At 40.2% G+C, this 18918-nt stretch overlaps 1 protein-coding gene across 1 annotated transcript; it reads left to right on the top strand.

The window, feature by feature from the left end:
- The first annotated feature begins 8534 nt into the window (after nucleotides 1-8534).
- Nucleotides 8535-17313, top strand: myb (v-myb avian myeloblastosis viral oncogene homolog). The gene is made up of 15 exons (XM_037685407.1): nucleotides 8535-8632; nucleotides 10353-10470; nucleotides 10621-10692; nucleotides 10845-10937; nucleotides 11686-11906; nucleotides 12338-12566; nucleotides 12649-12717; nucleotides 13934-14038; nucleotides 14438-14689; nucleotides 15208-15323; nucleotides 15410-15524; nucleotides 15617-15712; nucleotides 15997-16095; nucleotides 16851-16934; nucleotides 17032-17313. Exons 1-15 carry the CDS (start codon nucleotides 8610-8612, stop codon nucleotides 17146-17148), a joined length of 1809 nt encoding a protein of 602 aa, XP_037541335.1. The 5' UTR covers nucleotides 8535-8609; the 3' UTR covers nucleotides 17149-17313.
- The last annotated feature ends 1605 nt before the right edge of the window (nucleotides 17314-18918 follow it).

Raw genomic sequence — 18918 nt, 5'->3', positions numbered from 1 at the left:
AAACCACCAACATCCAGAGTTGAAGCTGTTCTGTATGGAGAATGGGCTATCATTCCTCCAAGCCGGTGTTCAGGACTGATCAACAGTTACCAGAAATATTTAGCTGCAGTTATTGCTGCACATGGAGGTCACACCAGGTACTGGAAGCAAAGGTTCACATACTTATGCTACTCACAAATATGTATTGGATCATTTTCCTCAATAAAAAAAATGACCAAGTATAATATTTTTGTCTCATTTGTTTAACTGCGTTCTCTTTATCCACTTTTAAGACGTGTGTGAAAATCTGATGATGAGGTCATATTTGTGCAAAAACATTGAAAATTCTAAAGAGTTCACAAACTTTCAAGCACAACTGTAAAAATAGTTATAATAATCAAAAGGCTTGCTAAAAGAACCTCTAAGTTTAAAGTATAGCAGAAAGGTAACTTAAGAGTAGAAGTAGCACAATAAGAAAAAAGAAAAGAACAAGTATGCTGAAAACAGTTTCATAACTTGAAGGAATTAAAGAGATCTCAATGCTTTTCTATACAGAAAGTATTTATAAATGCAGCTAAAGCTGATTTTTGAAAAAGTATAAACGTTAACTAAAACTCATGACACCCATCTCCTGACTGAAACAAACATTTTGGTACATCGATGGCTAAAATAATTCAAAATATGCAGTAGTTAGATTGCAAATAAAAGTTTCAAAATGAAAAAAAAAAAGAAACAACAAGAAAACCACAGTGTTAATGCTGTAATATGCGTTAATGCATTTGCACAGTGAACAATAGCGAACAGAATCAGTAGAAGCCTTGTGATGGACAGATACTTTCACCACCCCAAACGGTAGCAGACTCTCATTAAGACGTTCTCATGCCTGAAATTCTCATGTCTTATGGTAAAACCTTCTGGTCTGATAAGAATGATGACGACCACGGCTGTAATTCAGCACATGAAAAAGACGATGAATACACTTGTGGCTTGCATTGTCTCATGTGTGAGCAAACTTAATAGTGCAGATAAAATAGAAGCACACATATCAGAGCACCTTTTCCTGCCTGCTGGTAACAGAAACAAGTCAACAGATGCAACACACTTTGATTTTCTCATGTTTCCTGTCCTGTCTATGATCTTGGGGTGTGATTCTCAAAAACATTTTCATCAAAGGTTACAGACCAACCAGTCTGAGCTCACACCCTACACCTTGCACACACCTCGGACATAATTTTTCCCCGACTATCTTCTCATTAGAAGAAACTTAAATCCTATCTAACACGAAGCAGAAAGAAACCAAAGATGACACAAGCTTCTCCGTGAACTGCTTTGCACCTTGCATTTTATTCTCACAGATATTTGTGCAGAAATGTGTGTTTATCTCAGTATATTTCACTGCCTTCTCCTTCAGGAGTGCACAAGTGGAGAATAAATGAGAGGATGATGAAAATGTCAGAGAATAATCTGACACCACCAGTGATGCGTGGATGAGATATACTCTTGCACATCTTCACACTGAAAAGAAATATGATGCTTGGTGTGTCTCCCTGAACTAAAAATAGAGCCCAGCGAAGAAAGAAACTTTTTTTTTTTCTATCAAACAATGAAAGGTTTAACGTTTCAAATTACAGTTTGACAAAAAGCATATTTAATCAGCAAAGGTCGGTAAGAACGAGAAAGGTATCAGGAGGAAGGGTTAGCTGAGAGGTTGAGTGCTTGCAGGGCACATTTTCACCTTTGGTTGAAAGGTTGCATGCGCGTGCGTGTGCACCTCGAAGTGGGTGGAGGTTTCCCCCCTGAAAATTCCACTTCCTGCGTTTTGAAGCTGCACATCTACATGTCAAAATAAACAAGTGCACTTGCACACATGGAACACATGCGCACAAACAAACAGACGCCAAAGATGCTCCCTTTACAGGGTCACGCAGGTGACGAGGAGGGAACTCTTCCTTTTGCATCACTAAAATGTTTCTAGGGCATTTTAAAACCAGATGCATAAAAGAGCACTTGCAATAAAATGGAAGATGTTTCCTAAGTGGAAAAAAAAACTATGTATGTAATGGCTTTGACGTGAAAACCATTGGGGAGGTTGTGATCAGCGGTTTTGTGGTTCTTGTGTGCTGGTTGGGTTTGTTCCTTTTGTTATTGTTGTTATTTTTGAGATCTCGTGTGTTCTGTCTCCTTGTGTTATCTTTCTTTCTGTATTCTCTCAGTCAGTCTTGCTCTTTATTTTACAGCCACTCCTTTTACACAGTTGTCATCTCTTGCCTCATCATGCCATGCCTAAACTTTAACTATAGTTTTCATTCCATCAACAGGTCCCTGGTTCAAACCCCGGTCCAGGGGCTCCTCTGGGTGGAGTTTGCATGTTCTCTCCGTGCATGCGTGGGTTTTCTCCGGGTGCTCCGGTTTCCTCCCACAGACCAAAAAACATGCATGTTAGGCTGATTGGTAACTTTAAATTGTCCCTAGGTGTGAGTGAGAGAGTGAATGGTTTTTTGTCTCGTTTGGCTCTATGTGGCCCTGTGATGGACCTGCGACCCGTCCAGGGTGTACCCCGCCCCTCGCACAGTGATTGCTGGACATGGGCACCGGCGACCCCCGTGACCCAAAATGGAAGAAGCGGGTTAAAGATAATGGATGGATGGATAATGTGTGAGTGAGAGTGTGTGGTTGTTTGTCTTATTTGTGTCCTTTGTCTCCATGTGTCACTATGATGGACTTGACCTGACCAGGGTGTCCCCCCCGGCTCGAGCACAGTGACTGCTATAGACAGGCACCAGCTCCCCTGGACCTTGATGGGTAAAAAAAAAAAAAATGGATGGATGGTTCTGTCTGCATCTTTAGCTTTCACAAATCCTGGCAGTTTTGTAGTTTTACTTTGACATTGTCTCTAAAGGATTGCTCTGTGGTTTAAAAAAAACATAAACTATAATAAACACAAATCAAGACTTTTTTCCAGAACAATAACTAGAACGAACAACCTTATGCCCTCTGTGTTTTAAACTATTTTTCTATCTTGGAGTTAGCGATCAATTAAAATATCGTGATTATGTTCTTTTTTTAAATGCGCAGCGACAAAGCTGAGGTGTGATTTTTCACACCCACACAGGATCTGAACATTCATTTCCTTCTTAAGAGCTTTGAAGCACGGTTCGGTCAAATCTGTGCAGCAAACCAGGCCACAGAGTTCCCAGAAAGCCCGATCCGTGAATCAGTGGCAGGCAGAGAGACATTTCTCTAAGAGGAAAAAAAAAACAACAACGTTGAGATGATTAGTTGGAATAAACAGATGGATGGACAGATTGCTAAAAGAATGAGGGGATCAGCGGAGAGCAGTTTGTTTTAAACAATATGTAAACTGGTTTATCTACCAACAAAAAGCTATGTTTTTCATGTATCTTAGCTTGTATCTTCCTCTTTGGTTTTGTCTGTCCTTTAGCAGTCTTGATAGTAAATGTACACAAATGATCCATAAAGATGGACTCAAGTGAAAGTAGGAGTTGTCTAATCTGTCAGTGACAGCGTGTAGGTTTGAACTAATCCTATTGGCATTGTAGAAGACAAAGCTTGCCGACATGGGGGTGAGGGGTGAAGTCCGTCCGAAGGGCTGGCAGTAGATATGAGGTAATGTTTTACATAATTTGCCCAAGGCATTATGGGAAGTCTTTGACAGAAACTCACCCCCGGCAAAATGCAAAACGTGCATCACTGGCAGTCAAGTCCCAACAAGGAAAGACAATCTTTAAAAAAAAATAGTTGAGGTGAGTAAAGTAATTAGTATTAGTCATTGTGCCTTTGTAATACATTCTTTGCACTCGTAATTCTGATAAGATATTGATGATTTTGAAATAGCAATAAAGCAGAAATCCAAATTAGGAACTATTAAAAAAACTTACAGACACAAATAAATTAGTTTGTACTTTTTAGTTAGGGACAGTAATCTACAATGGTCACTGAAACAACTTTAGACTGACAAAACAAATGAGATAATTTACTGAAAATCAGCTAATAAGAATCAAAAGTTGCTTTTGAAAATGGAAAATATATATAAGCTAATGACAATGATAATAGAAAACACAGAGAATAATTTGACTATATGATATGATAAACTAACGTGCATCCTGTAATCAACGTCACATGTGTTCAGTCTGTAAAGGCTGACAAGTAGTCACAGTGCTGTTTGGCATCATGGTGTGTATCACACTGAACAGGGACCACAGGAAGCTAAGGACAGAATTGGCTCAGGAGCTCAGAAAGAAAATTAATGATAAACCTGTTCAAGTTAACGACTATAAGACAATCTCCAAGCAGTTTCATGTTCCTGTGACCACAGCTGCATAGATTATTCAAAAATGTCCACAGGGCTGAACATAACCTCCTTGAACGCAGCAACAAGAGGAAAACTGACAACAAAGGATAGAGATGGATAACACCAACCAAGAAGCCCAGAGCAACTTAAAAAGATTAGAGGTGGACTCTGAGATGACGGTACATCAGTGTCAGATCGAACCATCGGTTACTGTTTGGGCCAAAGTGGAACCAAAGAAGGAGACCAAGAATCACTTTGGAGAGCAAATCAGAAACAAGTGAAACTGGGCTTTAACAAAATGCATACTGACAAGCTACAAAGACGCTTAGAGAGTATCCAGGTTAAACAAAACTGGAGTGCTATGTTCATAAAGCCAAAAATGAAGCAAACAAACAACTAAATAAAGAAATAAAATAAACCCTTCACCTACATTGAATCTGTCTTGAATCTGTGCAATGACTCTTGTAAAGGTCCACCTGCATCGTGAAGGACTCCACTCACCCAGCACACACACTTTTTGCCCCGCTTCCCTCAGGAAGGAGGTTAAGGAGCATTAAGTGTAGAACCACTAGACTGAGGAACAGCTTCTACCCTGAAGCTGTTGGACTCATGAATCTCTAACCAGAATAATCACTGAGAAAAATCACATCATGTTGCTGCTGATCTGTTTCATGTTGATGTGTTCATGCGTGCTCATCTGCTCTCACAGACTCATGTTCATGCTGCTGTTTGGCGTATTGTTTTTATTATTTTTATGCTACGAGTGCTTAGCATATTTGTTTTTTTTATGTTTTTCTTAGTTCATATCTTAGATGTTATTACTGTTTTTCTTTTACATTTTATTGTTGGATGTAACTGGGACCCTGTGTACATAATGTTGTTCCACCACATGTACCACATGTGGTGCGACTGACAATAAAGAAACTCTGACTCTCTGACTCTTACATGTCAAAACCAGGGGTGAGCAACATTATTTTAAGGTTAAGTCTAGTTCTGGAAACCAAACAACTTAAAAAAAATAAGTTTAAGCCTATCTTAGGATAAAGGTTTCTGATGTGTTTGTCCAAAAGGTTTAATTTAAACTTATTTATCACTGATAAAATGCAGGTTTTCATCACCTTTTTTGCAAGTTGTTGCGTTATTTTCAATTGAGAATTTTGAGGGCCAGATGGAGATTGTCCAAGGGCCACTTTTAGTCCTCGGACCATGTATTGCCTGTGTCTGGTCAGGACTATCAAGGCCTTTTGAGGTAAAATGTGCGGCCCAGTGTTCAAAAATCACACGTCATGAGTTTGCCACAGGATAACGACCCAAATCACACAGATTAAAAACCCCGAGACAATGGACTGGGTTGAAGTGGTCTTCTGAAACTGATCCAGAAGACATGATTTAACCTTTTTCTGTTTTCATTTGTATTTTTTCCATGATTTTGTTGAATCAATTCAAAAGCCATGAATGTTCTCGTTCTGTTTGTTTCAAGTTATTACTGTGACTTTCAGGGGTTTTTCCTCCCTTTAACACAAAAGTGCTAACAAATTCATCCATGCACTTACATGTTTATCACTGCTTTGCTTTGCCACCAACTTCCCTCACGTCTCACCTTTACATGCACACACACACACACAAACAAATAACAATGCATATTTTTGAAAGCCTTGTGGGATGATGTACCTCTGGTGCCAGAAGCTGTCATTAAAATCATTCAAATGAACCAACCTGAGTACACATAGCTATGAAAAAATAATCTAAACGGGTCAGCCAAAACCTGCCACCAACCTGTCCAATCGCGCCCATGCAAATGTCCCCAGCTAAAGAGTCAAAGGGTTCTAGGTTTCCTGTTTGACCCACTATGGGGGTATTTGCATACACTGGTTCTCCTCTCCTGATTTGGTGTCAGATAACAATTTGTAGTTTTGAAATTATAACCCTCGAGGGAAAACTAAGAGCTACTTTTAAAACTAAATTCATATCCCCAGTTGCTTTTTATGATAAGAGTTTTAGAATAAGATCATGTTTAGAAATGATGGAACTGAAGCCAGTTTGGTCAAATCTTAACCTCATGATCTCACTGGAGATCGAGCGAGGCTCTTAGCTATGACCACACCACACTTTGTCTCAACATCTGTAAATGTGACTGATTTACACCCATTTCGTGTCAACTAAGTTCAGCTAGCTGTAGCAGCCACCTTGAACTGGGTCGACACCAAAAGTTAATCAGTTCTGAAAGCTTCATTAAAACGTGTTCAGCGGTTCACGAGATATTATGCTAACAGAAAATCAGGGGTGGTGCCAACGGTTAATGCCCATCTTTAAACAAAGATTTCAAGTAATGTATGCCATTTGTAGAAAGTGTTAAGAGTTGACTCTCAGCTTCTACCACACGAAATTTTAACTTAATATCTGTAATATTAGTTGAGATACAGCCAATTTTGTGTTCTCTATAATCAGTTGGCTGCATCAGACATTTTTATATGGAGTTGACTCCAAAGGTCAAATGCATGTAGACATACATCCAGTGATCACTTCCTGAGAGTTTCATTAAGCCCCACCAAGTAGGTCATGAGATATTTTACTAACAGACAGACACCCATCATTCATATACATTTTTTACTCTTGGCCACTTTATTTAACCCTTTTTTATGTGGGGCATTTAGTATTACAGACTTGCACAGCTACTATATAATTAGACATTTGACTAGATTAGAAATACCCCCTCCTCGAGGCTATGACAAATAAAAATGCACAGGTGCATGGAGGAACTGAAGCATAGACTGGATCCAAGCAATCATCTGACCCATTAAATCATGGACCTCTGATTACATTTATTGGCAATTAAAGTGGCATATTGAGGCTTTATAACTAATATCCAGTTTTACAATTGTACTATTTAAGTAATATTTATATTATCCTGTCTAAATGTATGTTGTTTTCATCAAATGGTGACATTTTGTCCATGGAAGCATGTGCATGGGTCTTTTGTCGGCCAGCTATTATGAAAAGTTTCCTGGGACAATAGGCTGTTCCAGGGTGATGGTAATTACAAGTGACCAGGACAATAAGGTCTAGAATGGAGGAACTAATTCAATGAGAAGACACATTTATGCAAATAAAGAATTAACCACCCCCCTCAATGCTTGAGCAAGAGGGAAATGAGAATTCAACCAAAACAAAACAACCATAACACTCAATGTTGCTCTTGAGGAAAAAAAAAAAAAACACCGGAGAATAAAACTCAAGTTATGAAAAAGTATTATTTTATTCCTCATCTCTCAAAGCTGAAAAACAGGCTCAACTTGCTCCACGTTGGGATGTGGATTATTTGCATTAATGAACTTAAAAATAAACTTTAGGGGGACGGACGATAAAGGCAGTAAAGTACTCTTTAAAGTCAGTTAACCTATGAGTTACACGCGCAATAAATTCCCACAAATGGTTTTATTGCTACTGTTTTTCTTTAACTTTGTTTATGTAGGCCAGCACAGAGCGCGCTTCGTCGCGGGACGATAAGACGAGGTTTTGTTGCGAGTTTTTATCACAAGGAAACATCTGCAACACCAGTGGGCACTCCGAGAACAGGTGGCCCGACGCTGAAGGTCGCGTAACTTCGCCTTTCTTTGCATGCAAACCTATTCTTTTTGTCCACTCCGTCTAAATATAATATTTCCCTTCTGCTTTTCAGAGGAAAATAAAAGAAGCAACACATTGCTCAACGTAAACGCTACTGAGTAATGAGTGTCTTGGATACTTCAATGACACTTTGTAAATATTAAACACCACCTATTAGCACCTATTTTTAAAGGTAAGTCTTACAGAAGAGAAAAATAAAAGCAGTTCCTAAATACGAACTAATAACATTTTAATATATTCCTTTTCCAACCAACTTATAAGTCGTTTATTGTTTAAGAGATGTCTTCCTCACTAGCGTGAAAACGAATTGTTGACAAGCTATTAACTAAACTTTAATGAAACGTATTAAAGAATATAATATTTTTTTTCGCAGTTATATATTTTAATCATTTTATTCGTTTATTTATTTTCCACCAAAACGTTGTCCGTCGCATGATTCCAAAAAGTAACAGGGAAAATTCGGACTGCACGTGAAGTGCTCACATTTTTGGGGCATGCGCAGAAGAGCGACAACTCAGAGGAGCGCCAAATTGACCGGGATGCGAAGGGACGCGAGGGAGGGAGGAGCGCCCCCACTGAGAGTGCCGCAGTTTAAATTAATGTCAGCCTGCCTGTTCGCAGGGAGAACAAACTCAGCGCAGACAGCGAAAGTACTCGCTCGGCTCAACCTGCTGCCTGTCCGGACTCTATCATGACTCGGCGGCCGAGAAACAGGTACGCTCAAACAGCGGGAAAACGACGCTAAACTTAGCTAATTTACTACACAACTACGCAGTTTTTGTTGTTTCCTTCTTATTTCTGCAGGATAAACTGCACGAGGTTGACGGGTTGAAAGGCGCATCTTAATAGAGCGCATGTCTTTTATTTTTTCTGTCCATATTTCTTTTTCTTTGCATGCTTTGTTTCTAACTTGTGCACTTTATTCCGTTATGTTTGGCCAGCGATGGGGCTGTGTCGCTCGCGCCAATGACAGGTGGTGGTCATCTGGCATGTGCGGTCCTCGCGCTGCTGTCACTGAGACACGCGCGCGTTAATGCCACGCGCTAGCAGGACACCGGTGTTAAATAGGAGCTAAACTGAACACAAAAAAAGACAGTAATATATACATATTATATGTTGTTGTTTTTTTTTTACTTCAAATGAAACTTCAATTTATATATTTCACATTTTATTGCTTCACGTTCTGGTGACCATTTCATCCACAGCCTGTTACTTTCGTTTTATCACATAACACGTAAAATAATCAATTGTGTCGGCTTAAAGGTCATTTTCCGCCCGCTAAAGATGAATATTTATTTCACAGCATCTCTAAAAGCGAGAGGAGCCCAGTCATTTTGGAAAGAGCGCTCGTCCTCTGCAGCGTGTGCGCTTAAAACAACTAGTTTTGTTTGTTTTTAACCACCTGTTTGGGTGGCTCTTTTTATTTTAAATGGAAATAACTTTATTTTTCTATGGTCACCAGTTTTGTCTGAGAAACATTATTCCCCTTTAGATTCTGCTGGTGTGGAAGTTCAAGTTTTTTAAGGTTATTATAAATAATGATAACATTTTAGGATTGAAATAAGTGCACAGGGTTTCACCAACTTTTTGCTGAAGTAGTTTTTAGTAGACTGATAGTTTTGAGAAACATAAAATGTTTGATTTCCTTTAAAAAATAAATTTGCATATTGTTAAAGTGATATGTTTTGTTTTACGGTTCAAGTTAAACAATTAGAGCAAATGTGTGGGATGTGCATCAGTATAGTTTTCACTGTTCAACAAGTGACACTTTTTAGTTAATGGATAATTTAAAAAAGGAAGATAATGCACAATAAATAGCATTGGGGGTTTTGTACACCTGTTCTCTTTTAGGCAAGCTACCTGCTTCCACATTCTTCAGGCTCGACAACCTGACTGGTTAACCAGCTATGAGTATGTGTGTGTGTGTGTGTGTGTGTGCATGCGTGCGTGCGTATTTGCAGGCTGTACAATACCACTGCAGGTCTGAACACGCTAGGGTCACAAAATTACAATCACATGTGCCAATCCCAGTATCTGTGGAAACCAAAAACACTAGAACCTGTTCATCCTTCTCCCTCCCTTCCTCCCCCTTCCCTCCCTCCCTTCAGGTTGCTGTTCTTCCCTTTCTCTTGCATGGCTTTCTTTCGTTCTTTTTTCTGCTTGTGGGTGTCTTGGCTCGGAGCCTGCACCCAAACCTTCAAGAATGACTGGTTCTCTGTCTTGTCTTCAACACCTGATGAGTTCAAGAGTGGGCTGATTTTTTTTAATGCACTCCTTTAAGAGATGTTTGAACAGTGATGTAGAAATAGGCAGGTGTTTATTATCTCGTTATTTGCCTAACTTTTATCTTGCAACATTATCGTCCCATGTAAACGCCATGCTTTCCTTTTTGTTGTTGTTTTTAGATTGTCATGCTCGCTCTCTGTGCTTGCAGTGTTTACAGCAGCGAGGAAGATGAGGAGGAGACAGATATGTACGAACATGACTATGATGGGTCGGTGGCCAAGACAGGGAAACGCCACCTTGGCAAAACCCGCTGGACACGAGAAGAGGTACACAAATCATTCCAAATATAAATGAACTCACCTGAACTCTCTTCTAGTTGGTGTGAATCAACTTTTATTTGCTGGTCGCCACAGTCTTAACTGCTGTTTAGAGGCTGTTTATAACACTTTAACAAACACAGTTTCTCTTTTATTCAGGATGAGAAGCTGAAGAAACTTGTTGAGCTTCATGGATCAGAAGATTGGAAACTCATTGCAAGCCTGTTAAGTGTAAGTACAGCCTGGAGGACAGACATGCACTGTTTTTTTTTTTTTTTTTGTTCCTGCTGCTTCTTTGCAAATGCCAAAGTGCTTATTATTCAGAACTGGTCATTTCCATAAAAATTAGATAACAAAAGGTGTTTCTGTTCTGAACCAATCAGAACCGTACAGATGTGCAGTGCCAACACAGGTGGCAGAAGGTTCTCAACCCAGAACTCATTAAAGGACCCTGGACCAAAGAGGAGGACCAGCGGGTAGGAAAACAAAACACCTCGGGTCACATAAGGACACTGAAAACACCGCAGCAATATAAAAACACTAATAAAATAAAGACTTATTTCCAAGAGACGCACTGATGGCTTAGTTACATTAGGAATATATTTGAAGGACTTCTTGTGTTTAATTCACCGATTGAAGGTCTGCAAGGTTCAAAAACAATTACTTTATGTTCCTGAGCGATTAAAGCAACCCCTCTGTGGCAATTCTTTGTCTGCTCTTGCACACTTTTAGTTGCTCTTACACAACATATAGCTTGTTTACTCACACAACCAGCAGAGTATTTGTTGAGCTAAATCAAAGGAGTTATATTTCCAACCAGATGCCGCTGTAATGATTAGCAGAGTGGCTAACGTTCCACTGGAAACTCCCTCACTGCTTACCAGCAGGTGTTCTCAGTCACCTCCATTAGTTGAGAAATAAAGACAAGATAGAGGCAAATTCTTGGGGAAGGGGTGAAGCATTTAATAATACAAGAAGCATTTCTAAAGTAAGTTTCTTTTTTTGTTTTTCTGTTGTATCTACCTTCCCTTTGCTTGGCATATCTTTACACACCTCTACTTCTCCCTCTCCTCCCTGATATTACTCCTTCCTTCCCCTTTCCCAATGCCCCTCTTCTCCCATTCACTTCCTTTTCAACACTCTCCTTCCTCCTCTTCCTCTTTTGCCTTTCCTCTTTTTTTTTTTATTCTTCTTTTTTCTCACCCTCATACTCGAACGCCACAGGTGATAGAGCTTGTCCAGAAGTACGGAGCCAAGCGTTGGTCCGTCATCGCCAAACACCTTAAGGGACGAATAGGCAAACAGTGCCGCGAGCGCTGGCACAACCACCTGAACCCAGAGGTGAAGAAGACTTCGTGGACCGAAGAGGAGGACAGGATCATCTACCAGGCGCACGAGAAGCTTGGGAACCGTTGGGCCGAGATCGCCAAGCTCCTTCCCGGCAGGTGAGGCAGAGAATGAAGAAGGGTTAAAAAAAGAGAAGCTGGGTGAATCACTGAACTCGATCTGGTTAGCTGCGCAACGCTGTGGTTAAGAGGCTGAAATAGAAGAGAGGTCACTTGAGCATTAATGCAAGAGAAAATGGAGATGAGGACAGGATGGTCTTTATCAAATAAAAAAGGTTTGGAATAGGATGATAAGAGACAAAGAGATAATTTTAAGATTATTGTAATTGCTTTATTCTGATAGCCTTATCAATCGCCTGCATGTGTTTGTGTGTTTGACTGAGACTTTCTCTATCTGTGTCAGCTCATGTGCGCCTGAGCTGATAATCATTACTAACCTACTCTTGGACGGGGCTGTGAGGGTGTCATGGGCGTGTTTTTTTTTGGCAAATACCCTCTCAAGTTGTGTTGTTGTTGTTTGTGACCCGCAGGACTGACAACGCCATAAAGAACCACTGGAATTCCACCATGAGGCGGAAGGTGGAGCAGGAGGGCTACCTGCAGAGCGCGCTGAAGACCGGCAGCTCCTCGCTGTCCATCAGCCACGGCTACGTCAAGTCCACCAACCACATCATGAGTTTCCCCCACCACTCACCCAATCACGCACAGCTGTCTCCCGTGTCGCCACTAAACTACACCTACATGTCTGACACACACAGAGTAAGTGCGGTAGTTGGTGGGGAACCTAAAGCAGTGCCCTTTACAGTAATTAATAAGGATGTGTTTCTGATTGGCCCATCAGGTGCCCTTCCCAATGGCATTACACCTAAACATCCTGAACATCTCCCAGCATGGAACCGCTGCCATACAAGTAAGTTTAAACAGTCATTACAAACAGTAATAATGCTTTTCACACATGAGGTATTCTTTTATTCACCCACTAGTCCCTTTTCTATCCGCGTTTGTTTGTTTTCAAGCATGCATGTAAAAATGACAGAAAGATCCATAGTGCATATGCAATACTTATTATTAGCAAATGATGAGTCCTGGGGTGTCCAATCCTGGCCCTTGAGGGCCACAATCTTGCATGTTTTACAGGTTTCTCTGCTCCAACACACCTGATTTGAATCACAGGATGACTAACAGGCTTCCATAGAACATACAGATGTAATTCAACCATTGAATCACGGGTGTTGGAGCAGGGAAGCAAGTAAAACATGCAGGATGGTGGCTCTACAGGGTTGTCAAACCCACTTACAAAAGGGGGCCAACATTAAAACCTTTTTCAAACTAAGGACAGGTTTCAGACTCTACATTAAGTCAAGTTAGATACCAAACATCTTTTCTTGGTTGCATGTTCCTCAACAAGAGTTTGATTGGTCTCATTTGACGTTCTCTGTTACACTTTTGACATCATAATCAAAGATTACTGAAAAAAATAAAGTATTTTACATTTAAAATAACATCTTGGGGGCCAGACAAGATGTCAACGAGGGCCACATTTGGCCCCTGGGCCTTGAGTTTGGCACATATGTCCTAGAGGACCAGGATTAGACACCCCTTAGGACAGTAGATAAAGTATTGAGTTGCCTAAACATAATTATTTGAACATAATTAAACTTATTGAACAATTAGTGTTAACACTGAAGATTCAGCAGCAACAACACCATCCTGTTTTGCAGTAAAATAAAATCCCGAGCTGAGCAGTGTGTTGAAACAGCCGTTATAATATTTGTTAAATGATCAGACCTAAAGCAGATCAAACACTTTCAATACCCGTTTGACCTCATTCTTTATGATTTAAACGAGGACATGATCGGTGAAACGTACTCACTGCTGCTGCCTGCTTGTTAAAGTGGGTGCATAGGTTCATCGCTTGTGTCTTGTCGATACAGGTCCAACCTTGCCCAAAATGTGTCAAATAATTTTGCACAAAAGCATCAAGGGGTAATTAAGTCATGACATTGGCATGTTAAAATGCCACCATAATGATGGAAAACAGTGCATGTGTGTGAAAGAGGCCAAGAAAAGCTTATTGCAAGGCAGGAAATCACTAATCTATTCCTCCTACGCTCTCCTCCTGTTAGAGACACTATAGTGAGGAGGACCCTGAGAAGGAGCAGAGAGTGAAAGAGATCGAACTGCTGCTCATGTCGACAGAAAACGAGCTGAAAGGCCAACCAGCACTACCAGTAAGTAAAACCTCTGTCTGGGCTCCAATCAAATAATAACTAAAAAAAATAAGCATGACAGCACAATTTATGTTCTGGTGTTCTCGACCCGGCCTTTAAGGACAGTTGTGTGAATAAGGAGGAGGAAACATCTGGGGGGTCTGTTTCTGCAAAAGTGATGAAACAGGACCTTATCACTATTTCTCTGTGTGTGTGTGTGTGTGTGTGTTTGTGTGTGTGTGTGTGTGACCCCTTGTGCAACCCTCTCCTACTCAACACTTCTGTTGCTCTTTAATAATATAAAGTTCCCTTTCTTCTTTTCTTTTCCTCCTTTCTTAAATGCCTTTCACTTTTCTCTTGTTTACATCTTTTACTTTACATCACCCTCTAACATGCATTTCTGACCTCTCCCCACTCTAGATGAATTTGAATTTTCCGAGCTGGGCCAGTCAGAGCTCTGTGGTCAGCAGCTCGGATGGTGCAGCGATGTCTTTACCTCATCATCAGGCAGCCGCCCCGGCCCTGCCTCACGACCAGAGCTGCCTGCCGGAGGAGAGCGCCTCAGCAACACGTGCCCACAGCAACAACACAAGCAGCAGCAGCAGCAGCCATCACAGCAGTCCAACATTCTCAAATACGTCTCCAGACTTCATGGAATCCGTCATCGATTTAGTAAGTTTCTGCATTATATGATACATTATGACAAACTGCAAAAGTAGCAAAAATTGTTTTTTTTTTTTTTTAATCTCTAGTTTTGGGTCTTGACCCATACTTTACCGCCCTCTTCCCAGAGCCTGTCCTTAGCGGGTGAGGCCTTTAGCAGTCACTCCTTGGATAGGAGTGTTCAAAACACAGGCAAGGTCTTGCCCAATCAGAGTTCAAAAACTGCTCGTAGAGCATTTGCTGCTTTCACCTGCTCAGCCCCCAAGTCTTCAGCCGTCAGAGCACTACCATTTTCACCCTCGCAGGTAGTTTAAAGCACCTGAGCATGATCAGAACCCATCCCATCACCAGCCTGCCCTCTGACAACACCAACAACCAATCATGTAGTGATTCTTTAGCTGGTCACCTCCAAATTAGTTTTTATCTTTCCTCACTTCTGTTTTTTTTCCCCCTTTTTTAACTTTAATCTTCCAGATTATTGCAAGCAAAAAACAAAAAGTGATTGCTTCTCCTTCTGTTTGTTTCAGTTTCTCAACCAGTCGATGAGCTCAGAGCACTCTGACGACAGTTTACGAATGAGCATGCCTGTGGACTCCAAGCCTCTCATCGACCACTCTGTCAGGCCTCAGAAGGAGAACGAAATGTAAGACCCCTTATCTCCTATTATTTCATGATGCAGCTTTGTTTGATGCAGCGGCTCCCAAACACTGATCACATTTCTTACCCCAGATTCCGAACTCCGAACATCCGCCGATCAATCCTCGAGTCGAGTCCGTGCACGCCCACACCATTCAGATCCAGTCTGGCTTTTCAGGAGGCCAAGTACGGACCCCTCAAACTAATGGTAGGAGCCCCTAAAATTAAAATTCTTAAATATGTCCCTTCAACTACTGTTGTGCCCTTTGAGTTCATTAGGGTTGTTGTGATTTTCTCCAGGGTACAGCTTTGGAGCAGCAGATGGCTGTGTCTATCAAGCAGGAGCCGATGGAGTGTGCCATTGACCAGCCTCCTCTGAAGAAGATCAAACAGGAGGTACTTTCCACACAGCAGAAGCACATACAGATGTGACAAAGCTACAGACTAATGTGAGACTTTAGTATGCATTTTGTGAAAACAAAGGCCCGGCAGAAAATTAGTTTTATTTCCCTTTGCAACCGTGAAAACAAACGTAAAAACAATTGGAGCTTATTTAGTTTTGCAAAGTGTTTATGATTAACATATAGATTTCACTTGCACTGTTTGGGGCTGTTGTACTGTAGCTAAGTTCATATGACCCACAAGAGCCATGCGTGACCTTGATGTGCTTTGGGTCTAAGGTGGAGTCCCCACGTGAGAGGAGCCCCTGCATGCAGTGGGAAGGACAGGAACTCAACACACAACTCTTCTCCCCCAACTCCTCTGCACAGGAAGTACCTGTAAGTCCATCTTTGAGCTTCTGGTGGTGTAACGCCAGCCCAGTCTTTTGTAATTCACATCTTAATCTTAAAGGAATAGTTTGAAGCTTTCAAAATTAGGTTCTGTGCACAGGCTAGGAACAAATAATATCTCACCTGTTGAAGATAATTGTTTGTACAGCCTCATTTTGAAGAAATAAAGTTGAATTCTGAACAAACCAATTGGCTAACAACTAGTTTGAGTCGGATCAAAGCAGAAATCTGCCATCTTTAGACAACTTTAATCTATAAAATTTTATAGAGGTCCATGTAAACCCTATTTATAAACCTTTATACCACCGTCAGTTTTGTATTACATGGATTTCTGTGGGTAACTAAAGTGAAAATAACGGCTGTGGCAGCTAGTTGTAGCAGTTCTTGTGGCACTTCCTGCAGGAATATTATACATTTAACATAAAATTAAAGTGGTGTAAAGGTTTAAACAATAGTGTTCCCATGAAACCTTTGGAGATTTTGTATGATGGAAGCAATCCATTTTGGTTTTGACTAGCTGTTAGCTCATTGATCTGGTCAGACTTAAACTATTTCTCAGAATTAATGTCAAAGAACTATCCACAAAATGTAAGCTATTATTTGTTCATAACCTTTCCACAGAATTGCACTTGAGTAAATCTAAACTACCAATTTTACTTTAAATTAATTGTTTTGCACCTAATATTTATGGAACATTTATCTGATTTGTGTAAAAACAAATGTTTGATTATTTCACTTCACAGGATCTGCTCACGAGCTCATTGCTGAGTGATGAGGGACACAAAACCTACCACGTTCCTCACAGAGGCATGCACAGCCCACTACAGGTAGGCGTGGCGATGTTTGTGTTTATACAAGTTCCTAATATACTAATACTGTTTCGTGTTGACTCTTAAAAACTCACCAGGTTCTGTGTCCTTTCAGCAGCAGCTGCAGCTCAGTTCCTGGGAGCAGGCGACCTGTGGGAAAACAGAGGAGCACGCCTCAGAGCAGAGCAACAAGTACATCAACACTTACCCTACGAGGACACTGGTGATGTAGACAGAGACCGATCTGGAAACATCAACGCTCGCTGCGCTGGACACGGCGTCGCAGGTTTCATTTTTGTTGTGGTACAACAGTTGGGAGAGGCTTCACGCCACCAGTGTTTTTACACTTAAACTTGTTGGATTTCAACCAGCAAAAAACTACATCTTCAAAAAAAACCAAAAAATCTGATTCGGGTTTTTCTTTCTCTTTTGGTCCAAACAGTTTATTAACGTAATTGTTGTATTATATAAATGGGGGAAGGGTGACTATGTTTGCATTGGGGCTGTATTATGAGTTACAAATTTTGATATTAATATAAAGAACAGGTTAATTTATTGGTTTGAATTTTTCGTTTGTTTGTTTCTTTTTTTTGATCATGACTCTTGTTGTTTTACAATTGACCAGCTGATCAGTGTTGTCATTTTTAAGTATTTAAGCCCTGTTAGCATTATCATGTACCCAAAAGCATAGTAATGATTTCAAAACTGACCTCTGAATTTTACTCCTGAACTGTTTCACTGTTCTTTTTTTTTTCCTGGGTTTTCAAAGCCTGTTTGGGTCTACTGGAAATTTCAACTCATGGAAACACTCAATATGGACCAAGATGTCTGTTCTTACATCATTCAATACTAAAATCAGGCCAGCCGTACTAGTATTACCTTTATTTCATCAAAATTGAGTTTTCATTTCAAATTGCAAGTTATTCGTGGCCTTTACATTATCCTTTACTGGGAGACATTGATGAACAAATGGTTATATATATATATAAATATATATATATAGGGGAGACAATGGAGAAAAGACAAAAGATTACACTATATACATTTCAAAATCTGAAATGAGCTTCATTATTTGAAACCAAGAGCTTCACCCTGTAAGAGTAAAACCAAGCTGCACTTGAATTTTATATTTTTAAAAAGTAGAGAGTAAACACTGATGTTTTTTAATATCATACTACAGACAAAATCCCAGTATAACCTTTTGTATCATTTTTAAAAGATGTTCTTAAGATAATTTTGTACTGTTTTGTACTTTGTCAGCATTTTGTTTTGCAGACTTCAGTAACCCACATCGAACACAGCAGACAATCATTTTATACTTGTTTTGATACAAGCTTTTTTTTATTTTTCAAATACAAGCATTTATAGATGACACGTTTTCATGTTTTTATACTTTTCTATACTGCCGAGCAAATAAAGTGTGCTGTTTTTATTACAACCTTGTGTTCTGTGATGTTTTGGTGTAAAATAAAGAAAACGACAGCATGTTAAGGTTTATGTGGTGCGATAAGGAATTCAAAAGCTGTCATAAAAATATTTTCATGTGTTTAAGTTGTAAGATACTGTTAAGTTTATAATTGGCACGATGGAGCCATAAAGTTGTCTGCAGTGAATGCCGTATCTCCTCCCCGGTGGAGGAACCTATCAGTAGTATTCAAATACTGTACTTTTATCACTCCCCGGCCGACACAAAGGTTTGTTGTCATAAAATCCTGCAGTTCACGTTATAAAACTTTCTCTTCATCAATCTTTCTCTAAAAGGTTGGATAGTTTGTTATCCAGTGAAGGAAATAGGCAAATGTTCCCAACTGTTGCGTCTGTTTTTAGGACATGGGGGGTACCGCTTGTACATGTGCCAGAAGCAAAACACTAGTTTAACTATGCTAAGTTTCTTCACACATACTAGTCACACGTGTGTGTATATGTGTTCTGTATACAGCTACCATTTAAAAACGTGTTCTCAAACCTATGAACGCCATGTTCCGTCTCTTGAGGGGACTGT

Source organism: Nematolebias whitei, chromosome 12 (assembly GCF_014905685.2).
Source record: "Nematolebias whitei isolate Nwh7 chromosome 12, NemWhi1, whole genome shotgun sequence".
In the NCBI taxonomy this organism is placed as follows: Eukaryota; Metazoa; Chordata; class Actinopteri; order Cyprinodontiformes; family Rivulidae; genus Nematolebias; species Nematolebias whitei.
The sequence above is the reverse complement of the archived record's forward strand: the minus strand, read 5'-3'. Positions and strand labels throughout refer to the sequence as shown.